Source organism: Poecilia mexicana, unplaced genomic scaffold, assembly GCF_051168715.1.
Source record: "Poecilia mexicana isolate PSO_F unplaced genomic scaffold, ASM5116871v1 scaffold_5, whole genome shotgun sequence".
Lineage (NCBI taxonomy): Eukaryota > Metazoa > Chordata > Actinopteri > Cyprinodontiformes > Poeciliidae > Poecilia > Poecilia mexicana.
In genome coordinates, this window is record NW_028263374.1 from 11,730,586 (window position 1) to 11,751,926 (window position 21,341).

Consider the following 21,341-nt stretch of genomic DNA (forward strand, 5'->3'; position numbering starts at 1 on the left):
AGGGAAGGTTTTTATGAGTTCAAATGAACTTTATCCTTTCGCACATGCAAAATTTAATCCCACGTTTACTTTATTTTTTTTATTTTTTTTTTTATTAATCCCTTGAGATTTAACACATGATGTACGTTTCTCCATTGTCAAACACGGCCTTCATAAGATCAAATCAATTGTAAGTTTAGCATAATTTCAAAGTTATTACAACTTAGATTACAGAAAATGTGATGTTTTCGCACTGTGTGTGAGTGAGTGGGCGTGTTTGAGAAAGCCCTCGTAGTTTCAGTTTAGTTTGAGAGGGGGAGGAAGCGGGGGTAAATTCAGATGCCTCTGTGGGTTTTTAGCTGCTCATATGACGTGCTTTTGGCAAAGTGGAAAGTTCGATGTTCTTTTCTAGCCCACACTAACAAGTGAGACATTGTGTTGTTTTTCATACTGTTGAATATCTTTCGGTAAACACAGACGGCAATCCTGCAAAGTATAAGATTGGATGTCTTGCTAAAATACTGAGGCCTATCTGTCTGCCCTTTTGTTGTGGTAGAATTTTTAAAGATACAATTCATTAGTTGCTTTTTTTTCATTGACGCTGTTTGTGGATATCAAAAGCACAGAAACGTTCAGTTGCAGTCATAAAACACAAAGTATGAAAAAGGCAGAATTTCACTAGAATAACCCTGAAACCATTAACTGTTAACCTGTTTGGATTCCAGTTTGAATCTTTTCCCATCTGATTGGTTTCCATACACACAATATTAACCACTCCTGAATCTATAAATTTTTTTTCAGCTTGTACTGTGTATTATGTGTTTTTTCCAGTACAGTGTTTCATTCTGAGTTCATTCTGCTTCATTTTAACCGAGCATATTATTACATCCTTAGAGCTTGGTATTTTCTTTCCTGCATCTCCCCACTGATGTTATGCTGGATCTGCTCTGATTGGATTTTCTGGCAGGACTGGGCTCACAATTTGGGTTTGAAATCTTTCATGGTGGCAGCATCCGAACCAAGTTGACTCAGCCAGTTTGGCAGAAAAAGATTGCTGAAGATTTTATATTCATGAAACCTGACCATTATATATATTATACATTTTTATTTGTTGTTGTGCATGTGGACCATGAGTCTATTGAATAAATCATTCATATATAAAGTCAGATTTTCTATAATTAAAAATCTTACCAAGCGCCTCTCTTGTGTTAGGTAAGTTAGAATTACCCAAATTATTTCTGTCTGCTAAATTCCACAAAAGTTAACGAGGACATAGTTTTTTTTTTGTTTTGTTTTTTTTTTCTTTTTTTAGATATTTTTGTAGCTTTCCTCTAAAGTTTAAAAAGATAAAGTGTTAACTCGGGGAGGATCCCTTCTACTTTCAGTATTAAGGAGTAATTCAGCATTTCTGCTTGTTTTGTCTGTGGAAAAAGGAGGCAAAAACACAAACCAAATCGTCTAGTGAACTGATTTCTCAGAAAGTTTCGCGCTCTCTAGTGAAAACCTCAGCGTGAACCTGTGTGAGCGAGAGCGCGCCCCCGACGCTCCGAACTGTGGCGCGCGCCCGGCATTTAATGCTCCTGATCCCCCGCGTCACTACGACAGATTTGTCACTGGCGGCAGCTGAGTTTACATTCAGCGCACGGACCGAAAACACTCAGCTGCCAAATACCTACACACTCCCAGCAGCCAAACACACAATCATTACGGGGAGCGCAGCGTAATGGCGTCTGTGAGCGTGGTGGGGCAGCAGCCCGGTCCACACAGACTGGACTCGGAACCGCCGATCCTGCTCTTCAAACTGTCCGGCACCAAGAAGAAAATCACGCTGCCGAGGAGGTCGTCCTGGGAGAAGATGATGCTCGCCAGGAGCGGCGCGGAGAGCGGCTCGGACGCTGCTGAGGAGGAGTTGCGAACTCATCCTTTACGGCGTCCAGGACCAGCTGGAGGGATGATGCCCGCGGGAGGTTGCGGTGCCTCAGCCGGCCTCCAAGCGCCACGTAGCCCCACGCAGGATGGACAAGTGGGCAGCTGCGGCAGCGTTGCCCGAGGGATGGCCGGGCACATCACCAATGGCTACATGAGGTGTGACCCAAACCAAAACACGAGTTGTCGCAGGGGGGGATCGCCGAAGGAGCCCGGAGTCTGCGCCATGCCAAGCGGCACGACTAACAGACCGAGGAGAGCACACCGGCACCGGGACGCGTCGCACGGGAGACGGGGCTCCCGGAATGGAGAGGGTCACAGCGGACAACAGAGCGATTCATCCGCGGTCTCGCCTCCCGGAGAGCGCCGCGGACTGCCGCTGGAGCGGCTCACTCAGGGCAAGACTGGGGTGGTGAAGCTGGCCCGCACCGAGCCTCACCGCAGGGAGGCCTGGTCCATCTTCCCCCGAGAGATGGACCCCAGAGTGAGGGCAGAGAGAGGTGAAGGACACCGGTTCGAGACCAAGCCAGTGAAGCAGGACTGGTGTGACGCCTGCAGCAGACAGATCACAGCACAGGGACTCAAGTGTCAAAGTAAGTGAAGCCTTTTGTGATAATAACTGAAGACTGTTTTAGTTACACGTGGTTCCTAATCCTGCATTTCACTTGATATTGAAAAAAAATAAATAATTTTTTTCTATCTGGTTCAGTATGAGTGAAGGGCATCCAGGGCAAGATGACAAACTGATTTCTGCTGATGTTTGGCCACAGGGGCGGTCCAGATTTGCGTGGGACGACTTGCGGAATTAGATTTAAGCTCAATGCTGATTCAAATTCTTCTGTTAAACATATGACAGCACACAGTTGTTTCTTGCTCGTGTCACAGCTTACTCTTATTAGTCTCCAGTTATTGTCCACAAAATCATCGGACTCTATCAAAGACGCAGGTGGCAGCACAAGTGAGTTCCAGTAAATTTGCCATTTGAATTTTGCACAGCTCTGTTTGTAGAGGAAAGATCAGTATAAATTGCGTGGCAATATATATATATATATATATATATATATATATATATATATATATATATATATATATATATATATATATATATATATACTATATATATATATAATATTATATAGCGTCAAAGTTGCATGCAGTCAAAGCACCTTTTGGGGCCCCCTGCTGGGCTGGGGGCCAGCAGGAGGAGATTCGCTGAGCTGCAGCTTAGGTTTTGTGCCTTGGGTCGACTCTGCTTATACTCAAAAAAAAAAAAAAAAAATGGAGCATGTCGATAAGTGTGTTGGGTATGGATATATCCAACCACATCACGCCTCTGACTGAACCAGAATCCTTCTGCGTAAATCCCTTTATCTTGTCCAGCCAGCTCTGCCTCCCAGTGCTCCCACTCTCACCAGAAAGAAACTGGAGGACAGAGACTGGAATTCATGCTGCAACAATAAAATGCTGCAAATAAAGAGACGTTTTCTGCGGCTTCGGTTAGCGGCAAGAAAACATGAGACCTAATGACATGTTGGGGGTTTAGTTTACTGATTGTAATGGACTATCTGAAAGGTGATAGTCCTTTTTTTTATTTGGACTCCTATTTTCTGAAACAAAGTAGTCATTTTTAAGAAATAAATCGAAATGCCAGGAAACCGCCCCCCACAATCTGATAAATTAACACACATTGATTGTAATTTAAAAACCCACTCACAAAGGGGGAAACCCTGTTATTTGACTTGTTTTTTGTAGAAAGCCAGGCCACCGCTTGATCTCTACCGTGGGACAAAGAAAGGTTTAGCCAGGCTAATTTGACCTGGTCACGACTTTACATGTTTACAGGCAAACACGCCGCTGCTGTTTTGCCGCAAACACTTAACTCAACACCAGCAACCTTTGTGAGCTCCACGCCACCCATGTACTGTATACGTGAACGTCTGTGTGTAAATGTGTGGTTGCTGAGCAAGCGTTGTGTCAGCAACAATCTGTGACAGGGAGGCTGCGTCTGCACAGCAGCGTGGGATAAACCAAATAGAGGACTGATTGAAAGTGATGAAAGAAGGGAGTGGAGAAGGGAACAGATAACGAATCAGTGGAAAAAAAAAGGAGAAGTTGGATTCTCTGAAAAAGTGTTGCTAACTTGACGAGAATGGAGAGAGACAAAGGAACTGCGAGAGGAGAAGAGACCTAACGTGGATGCGGGATGGAAGAAAAGAGCGCGAGTCGGTCCAGCACTGCGGAGCTGTCTGATTTAGTGCGCTATCAGCAGGAGCTCACTGAAGCAAGAGCGGAGATTACTGGAGCATTAATCACACGGAGGGGGACACGGACGGACACACAGTTTCCTTCACAGCACAAGAACTTCTTTCTTTGTGGATCAAAGAAAGTCGTTACAAATCCCTGTACAAGTGTTCACATTTCCTCAGGTTGAAACAGCGAGCCAGAGTGTATTTGATTGGCTGTTGACGACACAGACACTTTGTTTCAACACGGCCTGAGCCAAATAATGAGGCGATTTGCAGGACTCTGGATAACTTGACTGGATATGGGGGGTAAAATGTTGTGTTGGAGATAACATTGATAAATATTATGATGACACTGTCAGTTGCCACATACTCCCATTTTCTCTATTCCTCTCTGTCTCATCTGCGGTTGCGTCACCCTGTGACTTTTTAGCATTTTGGGCCGTGTCATTAGCGTCTGGTGTGAGCATTTCCTGTGAGGCTACTCCATTCACTTGGCTAAATATTGAATTAGCATGTAAAATGCAAGTTAACAACTCCTGGAATACAGTAGCCAACAATTACTGCGCTCCAATCAGTAACTTGCAATGTGAATATTGCACACACTGACGCAGTGACGGTGAAATATTTATGATAGTTTGGGGTGGCATAGACCATTAGGCAACAAGCAGCATTATAAAGACCAATGAAGACAGCAGACAGGTCAGTGACGGTGCGCTGTAGAGACGTCTGCAGCCGGATTAGTGCATAAAACCAACATCCCAAGGTCTGAGCTTCTCAAACAGTGAGTTACTAGTCGTTCACTCAACAAATCTCATGTCAGAGTAGCAGGAAGGCAGCGAATTGTTCAAAGTATATGGTTGTGATCTGACAAAACATAAAAAAAACAAAAAACCTTCAGGGGTATGAGAGCTTGTGGAAGGCATAGCAGCCCTGCTTTGTTGCCAGCTGCCAGTGAACCTCTGCTCTCTTCTTCTGTGATGCTATCAGAGGTGAGAGTTCTGCAGAGTCCCGAGGGCAACAATACAAAGTCGGTCCTTTCGGGGGTATGCTCAGAAAAGAAAAGCAAACAGACGTATCAAAATAGCAGCAGCACACACGGAGATGTAATTGCCTCTCCTCTACTCCCATCAAATAACAGGGGACGAGAGACGGAGATTTGTAGCCATGAACATTATTCTGCGTCTTTGTTTTGGTCGCTTTGCTCCGTCGGCACTTCTCGGATTTATTGCCCTCCCTCAGTGTGCTGCAGCGTGCTTGCAGAAGTCGGTCCCACTGGGACTCCCGTGGCATTTTGCCCCCCCAGAGGAATCTGCCCGTCTAACGTCGTCGCCCAGCCTCGTCATCTGACTTTCATCTTTGTGGGTTTAGCTTTTTTAGTTTTTATTTTCATTCCTCGTCTTGACAGTTAGATGAGAGTGTCACGGGTGATATAGCGCTCCCACTTAAAAAACACATGACAGGCACTGCACAAAAAAACAAAAAAAAACTGCACCATGTCTTTTAATTTGACTGTAACTGGGCAGAAAATGAAGCATAGCTCACTCAACCCCATAGGTTTAACGGTCATAATCTGTTGTTGAGTCAAGAGGCATGCAGACTTATGCTGAAGAGAAGATTTTCAGCTCCATAAACTGAACAGAACACGAGCAAACATGAGCAAAGTCACTGACCCCAGCCATCAGTCAGAGAGCAACAATGCAAGAAAAAAAAAAATCCCACTCAAAGCAGTAAGCTGTTTCTCTTGGTTTTTAAGCACAGTGGACTCCTGTCTAGCCACAGTTCAGAATTCAACCTGACACCAAGTTATTCGCAGAAATAATCCACCTTCTCACGGAAACCTCCATTGAAATACCTCGGCGCAGTGCGAGTTAACACATTATTGGCTGGCGTCTGCAAAGCAGCCAATCCAGGAGGGCCATTCATTTTTCCTGGTGCTGGTTGGTTGTGTCTCCCAAGAGCGGAAATAATTAAGGGTGTTGATATCTGCTTATGTGTAGCACTGAGACTGTTTCCACTGTGTGTATTAATGGATATTAATTTATATTTGGCCTCTTGTGAATTATGAGCAGTTGCCTTGCAGCAAGACGGTCCTTGGTTTGAATCTTGAGCAGAAACGTTTGTGCATGGAGTTTGCAGGTGGTCCTAGTTCAAGCATTGGTTCTCTCCAGATATTCCAGCTTCCACCCAAACATAAATGTAGACACTTTGCCTTGGTGTTTTTTAAAATGCATTAAAATTCTAATGTTTAATGGTTTGCATACAGTACATACAACATAAATCATGTAATAATTCATTAGTATAAAAACTCTTTATCTGGGTTATTTCATTTAAGATGTCATATCAGATGACATCTTAAATGTCATTTAACATTAACAGCGCATTTCCTTGATTTAATTAGTAGATTCTCGTCATCTCGGAGATTTGAGTGGGAATGGTCTGGGAATGGCAGCCACTTTAATCCCAGCTCTGAATGTCTCCTGTCTAGGATTAAATCCCAGGAATAGAGTCGCTGGGATTACAGTCAGATGTCAGATTAATATGTGATTTAATGTTTTCAGGCTCTCATACTGCTGTGGATCCAGAGCTTTGACTCCTGGATTTTGGTGGTCTCCTTTGTTCGGTCTCATGCTTCTACACAGCCACATTTTAAGCAGTAGCTACTTGAAACCCGCCGGTTAACGACGGGGCTTAGCACCCAAGCAGCAGAGGAAGTCATGTAATGATCAGTTACGTCTTAAAACGTGCATTAAGAGTTCGTTCGTGCATAATTAAGCATGATTATATATATTTTTCACTAATGTCAGATGGGCAATAACCATATTTAACATCGTTCCAGACCGTAAAAGCATTTCAAGTGCTTTTTCATCATGGCCACACAGTCTGTGCCTAAAAGTGTTCTTTCTAAACCATTTCATATTTTTTTTTCAGCTGAAAACAGCAGACAGCAAACTTTGTAAGTGATGACCAAAAATGATTTCAGTTCACCATTTAAAATCTGCTGCACTAAAACAAATGCAAACTTCATATTTTTATTAATATTTCCATTATTAATAAAAATACATCCCACTGCCACCTAGACTTTTGTTAATATGAAGATGTTGATAGCCAATGTTTTTATTTTTTTTGTAAGGAAAATTGTATGTTTAGTGTTTTACAAGTAGGATTTTAGTGGAATCACTTCACAACCAACTTAGCCGTATTACAGTTATGGCTATTAAAACCTGTGCAGTTTGCTCTTTTTTTTTTTGCACATTGACCCGGTTAACAATTAGAAAAACTAAATAAGATTGTATTTTTGGGCATCACTTGGAAACTCAAATTGCTTTTGCATAGTATTGAGTTTAATAGTTAGTTTTGATGCAGACAAATTGGATTTTAAGTTAAATATTGGAGTATGTTCCATTTACCTCACAAGTTGGAACTGAGATCTTGGAATGTCGTCACTCCCAATTTAGCCGTTTTCCCTTGCAAATTGAAAAGCCAGTGGAGCTTTGTATTTGTTGTGCACAGTGCAAATAGACAGTATGTTACAGCAACTATCAATACCTGTTATGCATATCTGAGACATGTCGGAATTTGAAATGCATGAAATCTCAAACAACACTCTGAATTTAACATCACCGCATGGGAAGCTCACACACTGCCGCAGATCCTTCATGGTTCTCTGCCTCTTGTGTTCTCTCTCTGTGACTTTCCAGATATCTCTTCAGGGAGTTTTCAGTGTGATTTTCTTAAACCCCCATCACCTCCTGATCCAACCGCTTCCTTTAGTTTGCACAGTGTGGGTCTTGAATCAAGAACCTGCTCGACCGTTTCACGCTCAGAAATCCCCACTCGAAGGGAAATATGGGCGGAGGGGAGGTGTCAAAACGGCACGTCAATCTCACGTCTAGAGAAACTGGAAGACGACACACATTTCAGCCTGAACTTTCCATCAGAGCTAATATGTCTGCCAAAATCCGCTACGTGATTATTCTACTGTGTTTTACTTTTGCGTAGCCACATTAATGCTACCTTTACAGTGCTCTAGTGCAAAATAAATGATTGCGGAGTGGATGGAAAATGAAAGAAAAATCTGAAAACAAGTAATGTGCATTGAAATTCAACTGCCTTTTACCTATATCCATAAATAAAACCTAGTCCAGCCAAATGCCTTCAGATATCAGTCAGTTATTGTTAGTGTGTATTTTCATCTCAGTACAAATCCAGCTGTTCTGTGAAGGCCTGAGTGAGCAAACAGCATCATGAAGAGGAAGGAACACAGCAGACAGGTCAGGGAGGAAGTTGTGGAGAAGTTTCAAGCACTTTTACATTATAAAATTATATATCACCCTTTAGGCGTCTCGCAGAGATCTGTTCAATCATTTAAAATGAAAAGATCACGGCACATCTCAAAGCCTGCTGAGAGATGGCTCTCCACCTAAACCTACTGACCCGGCAAGAGGAGCAAAAAATGGCAGATGCAGCCGAGAGGCGAATGGTAAATCTGGAGAAGCTGCAGAGATCCTCTTGACAGGACGACTCACACAAATCTGGTTCTTTATGAGACAGAGGCTAGAAGAAAGCCAGTGCCAGGAGAACCCATGTTTGGAGCTCGTCACAAGCCGCTTTAAAACATGATGGCGGCAGCGACATGCTGTGGGGATGTTTCTCTTAGTAGTGGCTGGAAACCTGGTCTTTTAGTAGAACCATGAGTCTAAACATGCAGTGAAACTGTGGACCGGGGTGGGGGCTGGATTACTGCCGACGACATATTCGTGTTTGTAGATAGATTTTTACCCAGAATGCAAATGGAAAAAAACCGTGAGCGAAACGGTGACTGGTACTGACTAGTATATATTCCATTGAGGGAAACTAAGTTTCATATCTGCTCAAGAGCCCCCCTGGTGGTTGAAGAAAAATCCACATATATATAAAAAAAAACACTGAATGCTCTCTGGTATTGTTCAGGGGGCCGGACCAAATGAGGAGGCGGGCCGGATCCGGCCCGCGGGCCGTAGCTTGGGGACCCCTGGTCTATCACATAAAATACAGAAATCTGTGGTTGCTGCTTTGCAAAATGTGTATAAGTTCAAGGCGTAAGGAGGTTTTCTTGAGATCTAGCACATACAGAAAGCTGCATCTCCAGTGCCGTCTGCATTGAAGAACAGTGGTGACTTTCAATGAAGTTTATTTTTAGGATGCCCTTGTCTGGATACTGTTCTGAGGACTGCAGAGCTGTCTTACACCAGAGATAGCAACATAAAAATAATGCATTTCCTCCACCGGGTACACAGATTTGGACAGCTGCTCCATCGGTGCAAAAACCTACTTTTGATGACCTTGCTCGTGATTATGTAATAATAACCTTGAGTGGAAGCTCACTGTGAGCTTCGATGTTTCAGGGAGAAACATCGTCCTGTTTCTCCTGTTTCAGAAGTGGGACAGGAGAAGAAGAGCTCCATGTGGCTCTTCTTCTTTCCTCTTCACAGAGCATATTAATAACCGACGGACCACGCGTCAGCTCAACCCACACGATGCGTTCGCTTTGCACAGACGAGATATTTCACTGTTGTGGTGCGAAACAGACTGGCTGACTCACTTCCCCTCAGTGAGGAGACTGAAAAGAGGGATAAGAGATGAGACAGTGTCAGTGATCGCCTCTCTGGAGTCACAGAAATGGCTGCTGAGTAAAAATCGATCACTGGTGAAGAGGAAGATATTTTTGTTGTTGGGGAAAAAAAGAGGAGAGAAAGTAGCAGAGGAGCTTCGAGAGGAGTGTTTGTATTTGGGGGCGTCTGTCTCTTTAAGCTGGCTGGTTGGTACTGCAGAGTGTGTGGGTGCTGCAGCAGACACAGAGAGAGGATGAGGGAGCAGTGGCAACAGCAGGACGAGAGAGGAACAAGCCATCCGGCACAGATTCAGGTCTCAAGTCTTCACGCTCAGGTGTGAGGTGCACCGTTCACGAGGTGGGAGCATAGGGGACTCTGTGCGGAGAACAGGTGGAGGGGTGGCAGAGCGTGTGGAGAGGGGGCTGTTTATTCGGAGCGTGGCACCGGTGGCAGAGTGGCTCCGCTGGGATGGCAGAGGGGGGCAGCTGGTGGGCTGGCGCTGGGGCAGCCCACAGAGGGACAGGGTCAGCCGGCGACAGGACAGGAGATCCAGCGATGGCTACACACACCGGACGGTGCCCACCGGATGGTGTCAGCATGCTCCATCCATGGCACAGATAGCACCTCTCTGCCCGGGGCAGGAGGAGGGGGAACGGGAGGTTGGGGAAGGTCTGGGGCGAGTCGAACCGGTGGGGAGGACGTTTCTGGGCGAGGTGTCCTTGTGTCTGGAGGAAGTCAAGGGGGATTCAGATGTGAATGCCGGTAGCGCGTGCTTTGGCCATGTGTCACGGCGGCTGGGGCGGCTGCTGAAGAGGCTGCCCAAGTCTCGCTCCTGGAGCGACAGCTTGAGGATCCTGCGAAGATCGTCGTCTAACGGATCCCTGCTTACCAGCTCAGGTACGACAACGGCAAATAAAAATCTCCTCGGGTTTGTCATGATGAGAACAGGAGTCGGTACTTTGAGGGAAGCGAAAAGGTTGATGAGTAGACAAGTTGAGCGGTGCTGGCCTCAGAGGCCGGCTGTAGGCCAAAATATTTCTGTTTTGTGTCAACCGTTCTGTCCACTATTGAACAGCCATGCCTCGAAACACCGTGTTAGCCTTTGTCTCCAAAACACTACTGACTGACCCATTCCTGCTGCTTTTTGTGTAAGAGAAGATGGCATCTACTCACCACATTCCAGAATCTAATAGATATGTAATTGGATCAATAAATATTCACGTATTTAAGGATTCTGATGAAATTAGAAATAACTTAATTAAATACAATTATCTATAGTTACAAAAATAGGATTTTGTTGTAAATAAATGTAAAAATTCATATTATACTATTTTTAATCTATTATGTGTTCATAATTATACATTTTATAATTATTTCAGTGTTGGCATCATCATACGGGGTTAAATTGTAGGAAACCATTTTATGACCCATTTTATGTTATTAAATATAAAATGTTTGTTTTTTTCTTTTACATTTCTCACATTTAATTATTTTAAAAAAACTTAGGTATTAATTATAATACTTTGCAAGTTTATTGAAGTTATCACATAAAAGGTATTTAATTTCAATGTGACACTTTTGGCCTCCCATATGTTTCACCCATCATGAGTGCCTGGTCGTACACTGGTTGGAAACAACCAAGTGAAAAAGGTCAGCTGGCTGCTGCAGTTGCTTTTGCACCTCCAGAAAGTCGCCATCTCACTCAGACGGATCCAAAACACACTTTCAGTTTGAGCCTCTAAAATCCCCCGTAAGTGAATTATGATATTGACTTTGTTCTGTCTGGCAGAAATTTGAGAAAAAGATGGATCCTACCATAGGCTGCGCAGCATCGATTTTTCCCAATGTTTTACCCAAATAAAGGACTGAGCTAATGTGTTTTTTTTTTTTAGAGGGCGATGAATATATGATGTAACATTAGCCTGAAGTGCGACCGGGGTGAAAAGAGGCAGGGGGCGAATAATGGCTGGATGCTGCAGATTCATTGATTCACCCACAGACAGAATGACACAAATCTTTAAAACAAAACGGTGGCTTCAGCCCTTTATTGTGTGTGTGTGTGTGTGTGTGTGTGCGTGCGTGTGTGTGTGTGTGTGTGTGTGTGTGTGTGTGTATTTGTGTGACCTTCTGTGTGAGTGCGATAAAACCCTGACCAAACATGACTCAGGGAGCACTTCTTCACCACCACTCAACCTGAGTGACGTCATGCTGCAGCCTTCAAAGCCTAAGAAGCAGCTTCACCAGCGCAGGCTCACTGCAGACTGATAAGGGCTATTTATAGTCGGCGTTCCCTGGAAGGAAACCCACTTAATCCCTTTAACGAATAAAAACCGGGACAAACTGGACACTTCACTTCTTGAATAGTTTATTCCATTAGGATTTCTGCATATTTGAGTGTTTGCAGACATTTATAAAAGATGTGGTTCAGAAAGTTTTAACATGTTTTAACAAGTTTTAACATTTTAGCATGTGGAGAAATTCGAAGGTTACTTTGAGCGAGAAAGTAATCCCTTTGATCTCATAAAGTGCTAGCAATCAGAATCCCGCTGACACACACACACACACACGCACGCACGCACGCACGCACGCACACACACACACACACACACACACACACACACACAGTGGTTTGTTAAATCCGAGCAGAGACATTTCTGCTGCAAACTAAATTGTGCTTTTCCAGGAAACACAGTGGTCTAGAGGTTTTCATGGGGTTTTCTAGAGTTTTTTCTGTATGAGTATGCGCAGGCTTTGAGGCTAACTTTAATCGTCTTTATAATATCCTTTCACTTCCCAGTGTAAACAGTGAGTTCAAAAGGGATTTCGAGTAAAGGTATCTCATCCCTTAAACCTAATCCCAAAGCAGTTCAGCTGCAGGTTGGGTGGCTGAAGCGTTATGGCAACCAAGAACTTTAAGAGTGAAGCTCACTGCTTTCACGGTATAAGACGAGCGCCGTGTTTATTGGCACTGAATAAACAGCCAAGAGAGAATAGAATAAAAATAGTCTCTTAATTATACAGTCTTAATAACATGATTAATGAAAATTCTTCCATTTCAGCCACAGTAGTCCTGGTTCATGAGTTTTTTTTCCCCCTTGTCAGTATGTTGGGTTTGGTTGAGGTCTCTCTTGGCCCGACAGCCAAGATAGAACTTGGCTGTCGGGCATCATTGTTTTCGGCTCGGTCCTGCCCGGGACCTGCTGACAACGCTCATCGGTGTGGACTGGGTTACTGTGTGAAGAAACCTCAACGTTTAAGTTAGAGGAAACACAAAGATAGGAAAGGAATTTAAAAGTTATTTAATTTTATACAGTATGTAAAGACTGAGGCTTATTTAGAGTCTAAATGAATCTAAATGAGCCTCACAAATCACAAATTCTCAATATGTGATTTTTTTTCCCCAGGTGAGTGAAGAAACCTTAAATTAAAGGTTGGAGGTTGAAGTTTCTCTGAGTGCGCTCATGGCGCTGCAGTGAAGGATTCATTTATTTCATATGTCTTTAACAGTCGTACCAACGAGTGTAATATCTACCAGATCTATCTGGTTGACCTTGCCATCGCATGTGGTAAAAGACCCAAGAGCGGCCAGCCAGAAGGTTAATGAGGAAATACCTTAAAATGAAACTGAAAACGTACAAAAGGAGAGTCAAGCCTGTAATGAAATGCAACTATGGGTAGCTTAGAGTGTGATCCAAAGCACAGACCTCAAAAGGAGACTGCTTGTATGGTCTGGGAAAAACTAAGCAACACAGGAATGACTCAGAATGTAAATACCAAAAACACCAGAATACAAAAACTACAAAGAACTGACTGAAATAGAAACCACAACACAAGACAGCCAAACTAAACCAAAGTTCTTTCATTGTAAAAGGCCAAATCGTCTCTGACTTGACTGTTTTCAGCTTTTGTTCTCTGTTGGTTAATCTGTCCCAAGCTGGAAACAGGAAAAGTAGAAGGAAAATTGGTGACCAGCAGTTTTCCCAAGGCGGACCCTTCCTTACGGCTCATGTCATCTGGACGGGGTGGTCTTTGCTGACCCTAAGGTCGATAAGGTTCTGTTCATGGGGCTCAGTCATTTCCAGCACAAAGTCACACATGTAACTATTTAGATATGAATGGATACAGTTTTCAGTATACTTGTGTTCACATTTGTGAACTTGGACGGTTTAGCAGGAATTTATCTAATTGAGTTATAAATATTTGAGTATCTCTCTTTGTATCATTCCCGTATTTTAACGGGGAGCTTTCGCATCAATTTATAGGTAGGTAGCATAATTTTTATTTTGGCATTTGTAACAACACAATTTACATTTTAGTCAAACTCATTGGTTACTTTTAGTTTATAAGCTGCCGACGGACAACCAGCACTGCTTTTGGGGCTTCCAGACCTTCGTAGATTGGGTTTCCAAGTTGGTTGTGGTTTAGACGCCAATCAAAACAGTCCAGTTTATTTCATTTTTATGAACAGAATAAGGGTATCACAGCTGTGACGAAGCTGTGTTCAGCATAGATTAACCCAGTCTAAATTTTGACATTTCATATTTGAAATAAGAGCTGATCTAAATTTGTCTAGACGGCAAAAGAGGAAGTGAGATAGTTCTTTACCACACTGCCAAAACCAGAAGTAAACTTCGCCATTATGTTGGATCAGGAGCTGTTGAAAAGATAGAAGCCAAGTAGGTAAGAAATTGTACTTAAATATCCAATGTTACAAAAACAGTAAAATAAGTCTTGAGATAGAAAATGCATTGGAGCCGTACGTTTAATTGCACTGAATCTCAATGATGCCGACATTTCTGGTGCATTGTGGGAGCATCTGCATCCACACAGATCAATATTTAAAGAACGAGGAAGAAGACCGACTCGTCGTTATCAAATATGAAGCTACAGTGCGGATAAACAAACACAGATGTCAGGAGGAAGGGGGTCAGATTTGACGGAGCTTGAGGATTACACTTGTGTGTTTGTGTCTGGCAGGTCCTCACACAAAGGGATTTTTTTTTTTTTTCTGTAAATATGTGTTTGCAAAAGGATCAGAGACGGATGCGATGCTGTACGTTTAAAAATGGAAGCAAGTAATACCTTTAAATACTAAGAGTAGGGAGAAAAAGGAGTGTGTATGAAGCATGACGCGTCTGTAATTCACACATGGGAGAACATGAATAATAACTCCAAATCAGCTGTGATAGGATCAGACTAGTTAAACCTCCCCCCAAAGACCCTCTAAGCTGCTTTCAGGTCCTTCTTAGACCGCTTAGATTCATTAGCGTCGGTGTTAGTATCCCTGCCCCTTATGTTAAAGCTATCTAACCCCACATCCTGAATCAGACTTGCAGTAAGTATAATAACCCCCTACCCCATCTCTATCTGCAGCCATGCAGACATCCTCTTTAACCTGAGAGACACTGCTAATCTGTCCCACACCCACTGTCTCACAGGAACAGAAAAACAACCACCCGCATCCCCTGTATCTTGTAATTCCCATCTCAGCCCATTCAGTGATTGCACACAGCGATGTCAGCGATGTTTCAAGTTACTTCAAATGAAGACGGATCTTTGAGCGTCATGGGAGACTGGAGAAAAAGAGATGCATTTAGGAATGCAGACAAGACACGCTGCGTCTTGTGTGAGGGAGACAAAGTTCCCCCGGTTTCCCATCTTCCAACTGATTATCGACCGCTGCCGCTGCTGAAGTTAACGCAGCCTCCACAAATGGATCTTTACTAAGTGCAGGTTGGAGCTCCCTTCCTCTCCTCGCCTCCACTGATGCACGTCCATGAAGACGTGCCTTTCTCCTCGCCCTGCATCTCACTGTCGAGGCAAGGTCGGTCAGGAGGTAAAAAACCCCTGCATGTTTTTTGTTTTTTTTTCTGCGAAGCAGAAACAAGCCAGACCGGTTCATCAGAATGACACACAACACCAGTGTCAACAATCATGTTGGAACAACACACACGGCTCTTGGCATCAGCACTGCACAGGATTGGATGCTAATGATTGCTTATGGTACAAGTGCATTGCAGCCTCTGTGTGACCTATCTGACTTACACTGGACCACAGTGGGAAAAAAATACATGTGTTCCTGTTCCCTCACCTATGGTCACTGCATACGCATCATGTTCAAACCAACATATGTTAAAAATCATGCATCAAGTCACTTAAAGTAGACAACAGGAAATTGGCCAAAAATCTCAAAAAAAGAGGCAAGAAATTAATTTGAGAATAAACAAGAAACTAGGGGTGCATTCACACCAGTCCCGTTTAGTCCACTTTAATTGAACTCTCGTTTGTAGAGTTGACAATGCCCAATCGAACTCTGATGCGGACCAAATAAGCAGTGAAATACACTTGAACAACATACATGTACAAATAAATGTGTATAGGTTGTCTTTAAATGGAGGAAATTGATGGGATAGTGAATTATTTGGACAATACGGATCTTGTATTTCAAAACGGTTCTGGTACAGATCAGTTGTTGGCCACTACTGAATCAGTATGAACATTTTCTGGCTCCGCCACTACAGGGACAGCTTGGGATCCACCAGAAATAGTAGGAGTGTCGATGGAAACAGGAACGTCTGGGTGTAACCCCTGGACCTGTAACCTCTATGACCCGAACTCTAATAAGCAGAAGACAATAGCTGGATTGGTTGATTTTCAAAGGGACTTTCTAATCCCATAGCTGACACTTTTTCAGCTGAAGAAAAAGCTGAAACTACGAGGAGGCCATTTCTTTTCCCCCAAAAAAACAAAAGTAAAAATATGAAGTAAAATGTTGTTCTTGGCCCAGTCTGTAAAAAAAAAAAAAAAAGAAATAAATGTCAGTAGTTCCTGTAAGTGAGTCAGAAATTCCAACTTAACTTCTCTATTTGACAGGGGGGGCTAACTATGGAATTTCCACTGAAGTGAAAAGGGAAAACCCTCCTCTTCTCCCAACAAACACCAACAAACTAATACACATTCACTTAACAAGCCACACAAGAAGAACAGCCTTATCCCCGACTCCATCCCCACTTCTTCTATTTCACATTCTTTCACTTTTATTTTGCACTTCGCCCACAGGCATGTCGTCATACCGTGAACCAACTGAATGCCTCCCGGATCACCTGCTGCGGCTTCTCCTGTTCGTTCATTGCACTCTCTCTCTCTAGAGTACAGCATAGAAAGTCTCCATACCTTCACGCCACTTCAAACAAGCAATGTGAAGACTCTCTGCTGAGTTGTCCAACGCTCACGTTTCAGGGTTGAACTGATGCCAACGGAGGCAGAATCGAGTTGTTCTGTCGGCTGCGATAGGAATACGAGTGTAACCGTTAGATGAGGAGGTGACGCTAGTGTAAATATGGATGAGGGAAAACCAAAGACAGGAAAAGGAGTCTCTCTTTTCCTTTCCCCCCCATCAGCTTCCTTTCTTTCTGTCTCCCTGATCTGACCTTCAAATGTCATGAGTGGAGCATCCTCTTATCTGAACTCTTCCCTCTGGTCGACACATCCCCGCCTGTCAGCGAGGCGGTCGCGTCTTCCCCTTCACCCGGTTTATCTGCCAATCCAGTCGCTGTCATTCACACGTACTTATATCTGTCCTCCTGTTCCAGTGCAGGCACCTTCAGCTATCAGTGTATTCCTTATATGTGTATATTATGCCGTGTCTCGTCACGTCTTCCTTTTTTATTCCTCACCAAAGCTAAATAGTTGAAATAGTCGCCATGTCTTTACAACTCTTTTGTATTTATCTGAAGTTTATATCTTGGGTTAAAAAAAAAGTCATTTAAGTTGGATTTTAACCACAGAGATCTTTGTTTTTAGTGCAAGTCACCAAGTCATGCTGCGGTTATGTTCTTCCTAGTGGAAAAGGTCACTGATGTTGGCAGAGGAAGGGGAAAGAAAGGGCTTATCTTATTTTTTTAAGAATTTATTTGTTTTAAAATTCATCAGATGGCTGAAATATGATCTCTTTGTGATGCCTTATCCAGTCAAATAATTTGTTGGTATTCAGCTGGCCAAAATGTACAATTCCTTAGTGTTTTTTATTATACATTTTAGATTTTCTTGGCTAAATTTCTTATGCATGGCTGTGAAAAGGTATTTTCCACCTTGCAGATTTCTTCTGTTTCTGTTTTTCTGTCCAGCTTCAATGTTTCAGATCACAAACAAACAAATGTTAACATCAAAGACAACTTAGATAAATACAAAATAAAGTTTTAACTGAGGATTTCATTTGTTTAAGGAAAATTTATATCCAAACCAACCCAGTCTTATTGTAACAAAAAAAAAAAAAAAAAAAAAGACCCTTCCCTCTTGTTAAATCATGAATTACCTGTGATAAGCCATATTTATTTATTTATTTATTTATTTATTCACCACACCCAGGACTGGAATAACTCGATATGACTTGTTAGGCAACAAAAAATGGCTAAATGATCTAAAAAAGCAACAAAGCATCTGTCAGAATGAAGAGGGTAACAAGGCCGCAGTAAAACAGCTGAAACACTGAGTGCCTTTAAATCTCCACTTAAAACCCACCTGTTTAGAGTTGCTTATGGAACATAAACAACAACTGGGATTTGAATCCCAACCTGGGGTCAAACGCTAGGGAGAAAAGGGGTTTAGAGTACCCCCCCCCCCCCCCCCCCCCGTTGTTTGAAAAGGGGTCTGGGTTGGTTTTAATCTGTACCAAACCTGTTCTGTTTTAGCATGTCAATGAAAAAAAACAACAAAAAAAACAGCAAAACATAATTTACTTCTGCTATTGTATCTTTTTTTTACTCTTTCACCTTCTGTTAGTTATACATAGTTACTTGCTTTTTATTAAATTACATTTCTGAAGAAAAAGGCCATTTCAATAAATGATAAGAGGAAGCAACAAAGTGTTTCTGAGGACTATCTGACTCCCGTTTCCCCCTAGAGGAGAGCTGTGCTTGCCAGGGAAGCTGTATGGTTTCTGTTTTTTTTCTTCTTTTTTTTCTGCCGTTTTGTCATTGAGGAGAAGTGAGATCTGAGGCTGGGAAAAACCTCTGACCACAAGAAAGTCTTGGAGGCATAAGCAGGCAGACCCACATATGTGTAGCTCGCCTAAAGGCGGAGAACAAAAGACAGCTATTTTAAGAGGTTTTTGTGGAAGTAGCTTGATCCGTGTGTTTTTTTTTTTTCTTTCTTTTTTTACCAGAATCCGATGAGAGTTGAATATCGTATATCAGCGAAACTGCTTTATACTTAATCACTTAAAAGCTTTAAGAGTCAGTTCATTGCTGTGGTACATTAGAGTCATTTAACCCAGCTCTACGTTATGTCTTATAAATCCATTATGAGTTTTTCAATGGACCTGCATCAGAAGAGACTTGTAGGAGATGGTCACTTACAGGATTGACTTAACATTAACATTTATTAAGTAATATTATTACTTATTTGTCTTTCTTTATTTTCTGTGTGCAGGCATCTGGGGTCAAACCTCTTTTCACACCTAAACACATTTTATCATCTAAGGTTTAGATCTCCCTAAGGCGAGACTGCAGATTGTATATGTGAGTCTGGCTCTAACCACTAGATGGAGCCATTTCCTCTTTATGAAGAATCATGTTTTAATTCTGGCCTACTTTCCTCATCTTGCATCGCTGCTGGTGGGACTCCTCTGGGAGAGCATTAATTATGTTATTTTATCAGTCCTGCCCGCACTCATGTGTGTTTTTCTGTCCCATCAGACTGCAGCTACACCTGTCACCTGGAGTGTGAGAGACAGGTCCAACTCGACTGCAACCAGAGGGACAGAGACTCAGAAGACAGCCCAGGTCCCAAAGGCCACTCTTCCTCCTCCTCCTCCTCCTCCTCTGGAGCTCCTCGGTGCAAGGTGAGACGATCTGGATTGGGCTGGAAGAGCGAGGTGAACATGACTCAGTTCTTTATAGTTAATAGGGTTGTCTTTGCGTCATCATTCCAAGCCTCCTCTGTTACGTAATCGTCCTCCGCTCCAACAATAGGCTATCCAGGATCACTTCAGGATTTATTTATGTGCTCAGATACCCTTTTTCGCTCACAGAATGTTCCCAGAACCGGACGCTACATTAAATCAACATCTGCCTACAACCTCCTCTGTTGCTGACTCTCCAGTTCCCCCACTTTTTTTTTTTTTCTTCTTTTTTTAGCCTCCCCATCTCCTTCTCTCCAGCAGCAGGGGTTCACTTTATCGAATCAGTTCTGGCCCATGATGGCCTCACTTCCTCTCTTCCTGTCAGAAGGAGGAAACCAATTAGGTTAATCACTGTTTCTCCCAAGGGACATCAGTCACGGCAAAGCTGCATTATCCCAACATGTTTTCTTTGATCTCTGACGAAGCCCCACCCCCCGTCACAGAACGACTTTAGTGTGAATGTTGGTCAACATTTTCCTTTAATCTCAAATCATTTCTAAAAGTCGAGATGTAATTATGTCAGATTAATCCTGAAATAATCAGCCATGAAAGGAGTTGTGGTTAATTATGTAAATCTGTTCTATATCCATTATGAGTTAATGTTACAGTGGGCTGTAGGATCAATGTTGGTGTAATCTGCATTTTGCTGGCAGAGATGAGCCTATTAAGATTACTACATTTGTAAAGGTCCAGATAACACTGTTTAGGGTTCATACAGCTAAAAAAAACCCATCTAATTGGCTTTTAGAGTTTTCCAGGTTTCCATTAGTGTGGAAAAAATTAAACCCAGAATGAAAGAGGGTTTGACTTTACAGACTTTTGTCCTTCTTTTATCTTCTAAAAGACAAAATCCTAATAAATGGTATTTTTTAATAAACAGATTTAGATTAATTTGACATATTTTACCCGGATCTGACAAATCTCACACTGATTTTTATCCCTTTACTCATCAGTATTTTAGTTTAAATTTAAAACGGTCCACTTTATTGCCAGGGCCTGAATTTATGGAGCCCCCCCAAAGAAAATGGGGGATTTTTTTGTCTTTTGCATTATGTTTGCAAAAATATTGCATTCCTTTGCAATAAATCTGAGAAAATGGGGGTTTGAGATGCCAGGGTGGGCACGCAGAAAATCACCGAAGCTCTGACTCAGGAGTACTTCTGCTTTAGTGATGTCAGTGTCTTTGTCGTGGAGAGAAGCTGAACAGACGAGACTGGAAAACGCAACAATCTTGAGAACTAATGATCTCAATCATTTTAGACATTCTGTAATAAGTGTAGCATAATTTAGTCAGATTTGACAAATCCATAGTTTTTATGTAGCTGATTTGGACCCCACATCTTCAAGGAAAAACATTGAAGACGCCCCCTAAAGTAAATATTTATTTAATTTGAAATGTGTTTCAAAGAATCCTTTTCTAGGGGAAATTGTTTGGTTTGACCAGTTCAAGTAGTTTGGATTTTAATCTGCAGACAATCAAATGGATGTTAAATGAAATAGTTCTTTAGTTCAGCAGCTAAAGGAAGCTACAAAGCAGATGCAAACTTTACTAACATCACATTTAAAAGGTGCATGACAGTTAGCCAGTCAACGTATTCACATCCATCGTCCTCACAAATCAGAGTGTTTTTTCTATCCTAACACCGTAAATCAACTCAGCAACTCAAAAACTGTTCAGGTAGCAGCTCCATACATACT

The 21,341-nt window shown here is 42.5% G+C and overlaps 1 protein-coding gene across 1 annotated transcript in view; it reads left to right on the top strand.

Annotated features, from left to right (window-relative positions):
• The first annotated feature begins 1,568 nt into the window (after window positions 1-1,568).
• rassf5 (Ras association domain family member 5) overlaps window positions 1,569-21,341 on the top strand; it is a 33,570-nt gene continuing 13,797 nt past the window's right edge. Inside the window, exons 1-2 of the mRNA XM_015013529.2 lie at window positions 1,569-2,498; window positions 19,438-19,583. Of these exons, the coding sequence (XP_014869015.2) occupies window positions 1,703-2,498; window positions 19,438-19,583 (942 nt within the window). The 5' untranslated portion in view covers window positions 1,569-1,702. The remainder of the gene's footprint in view (window positions 2,499-19,437; window positions 19,584-21,341) is intronic.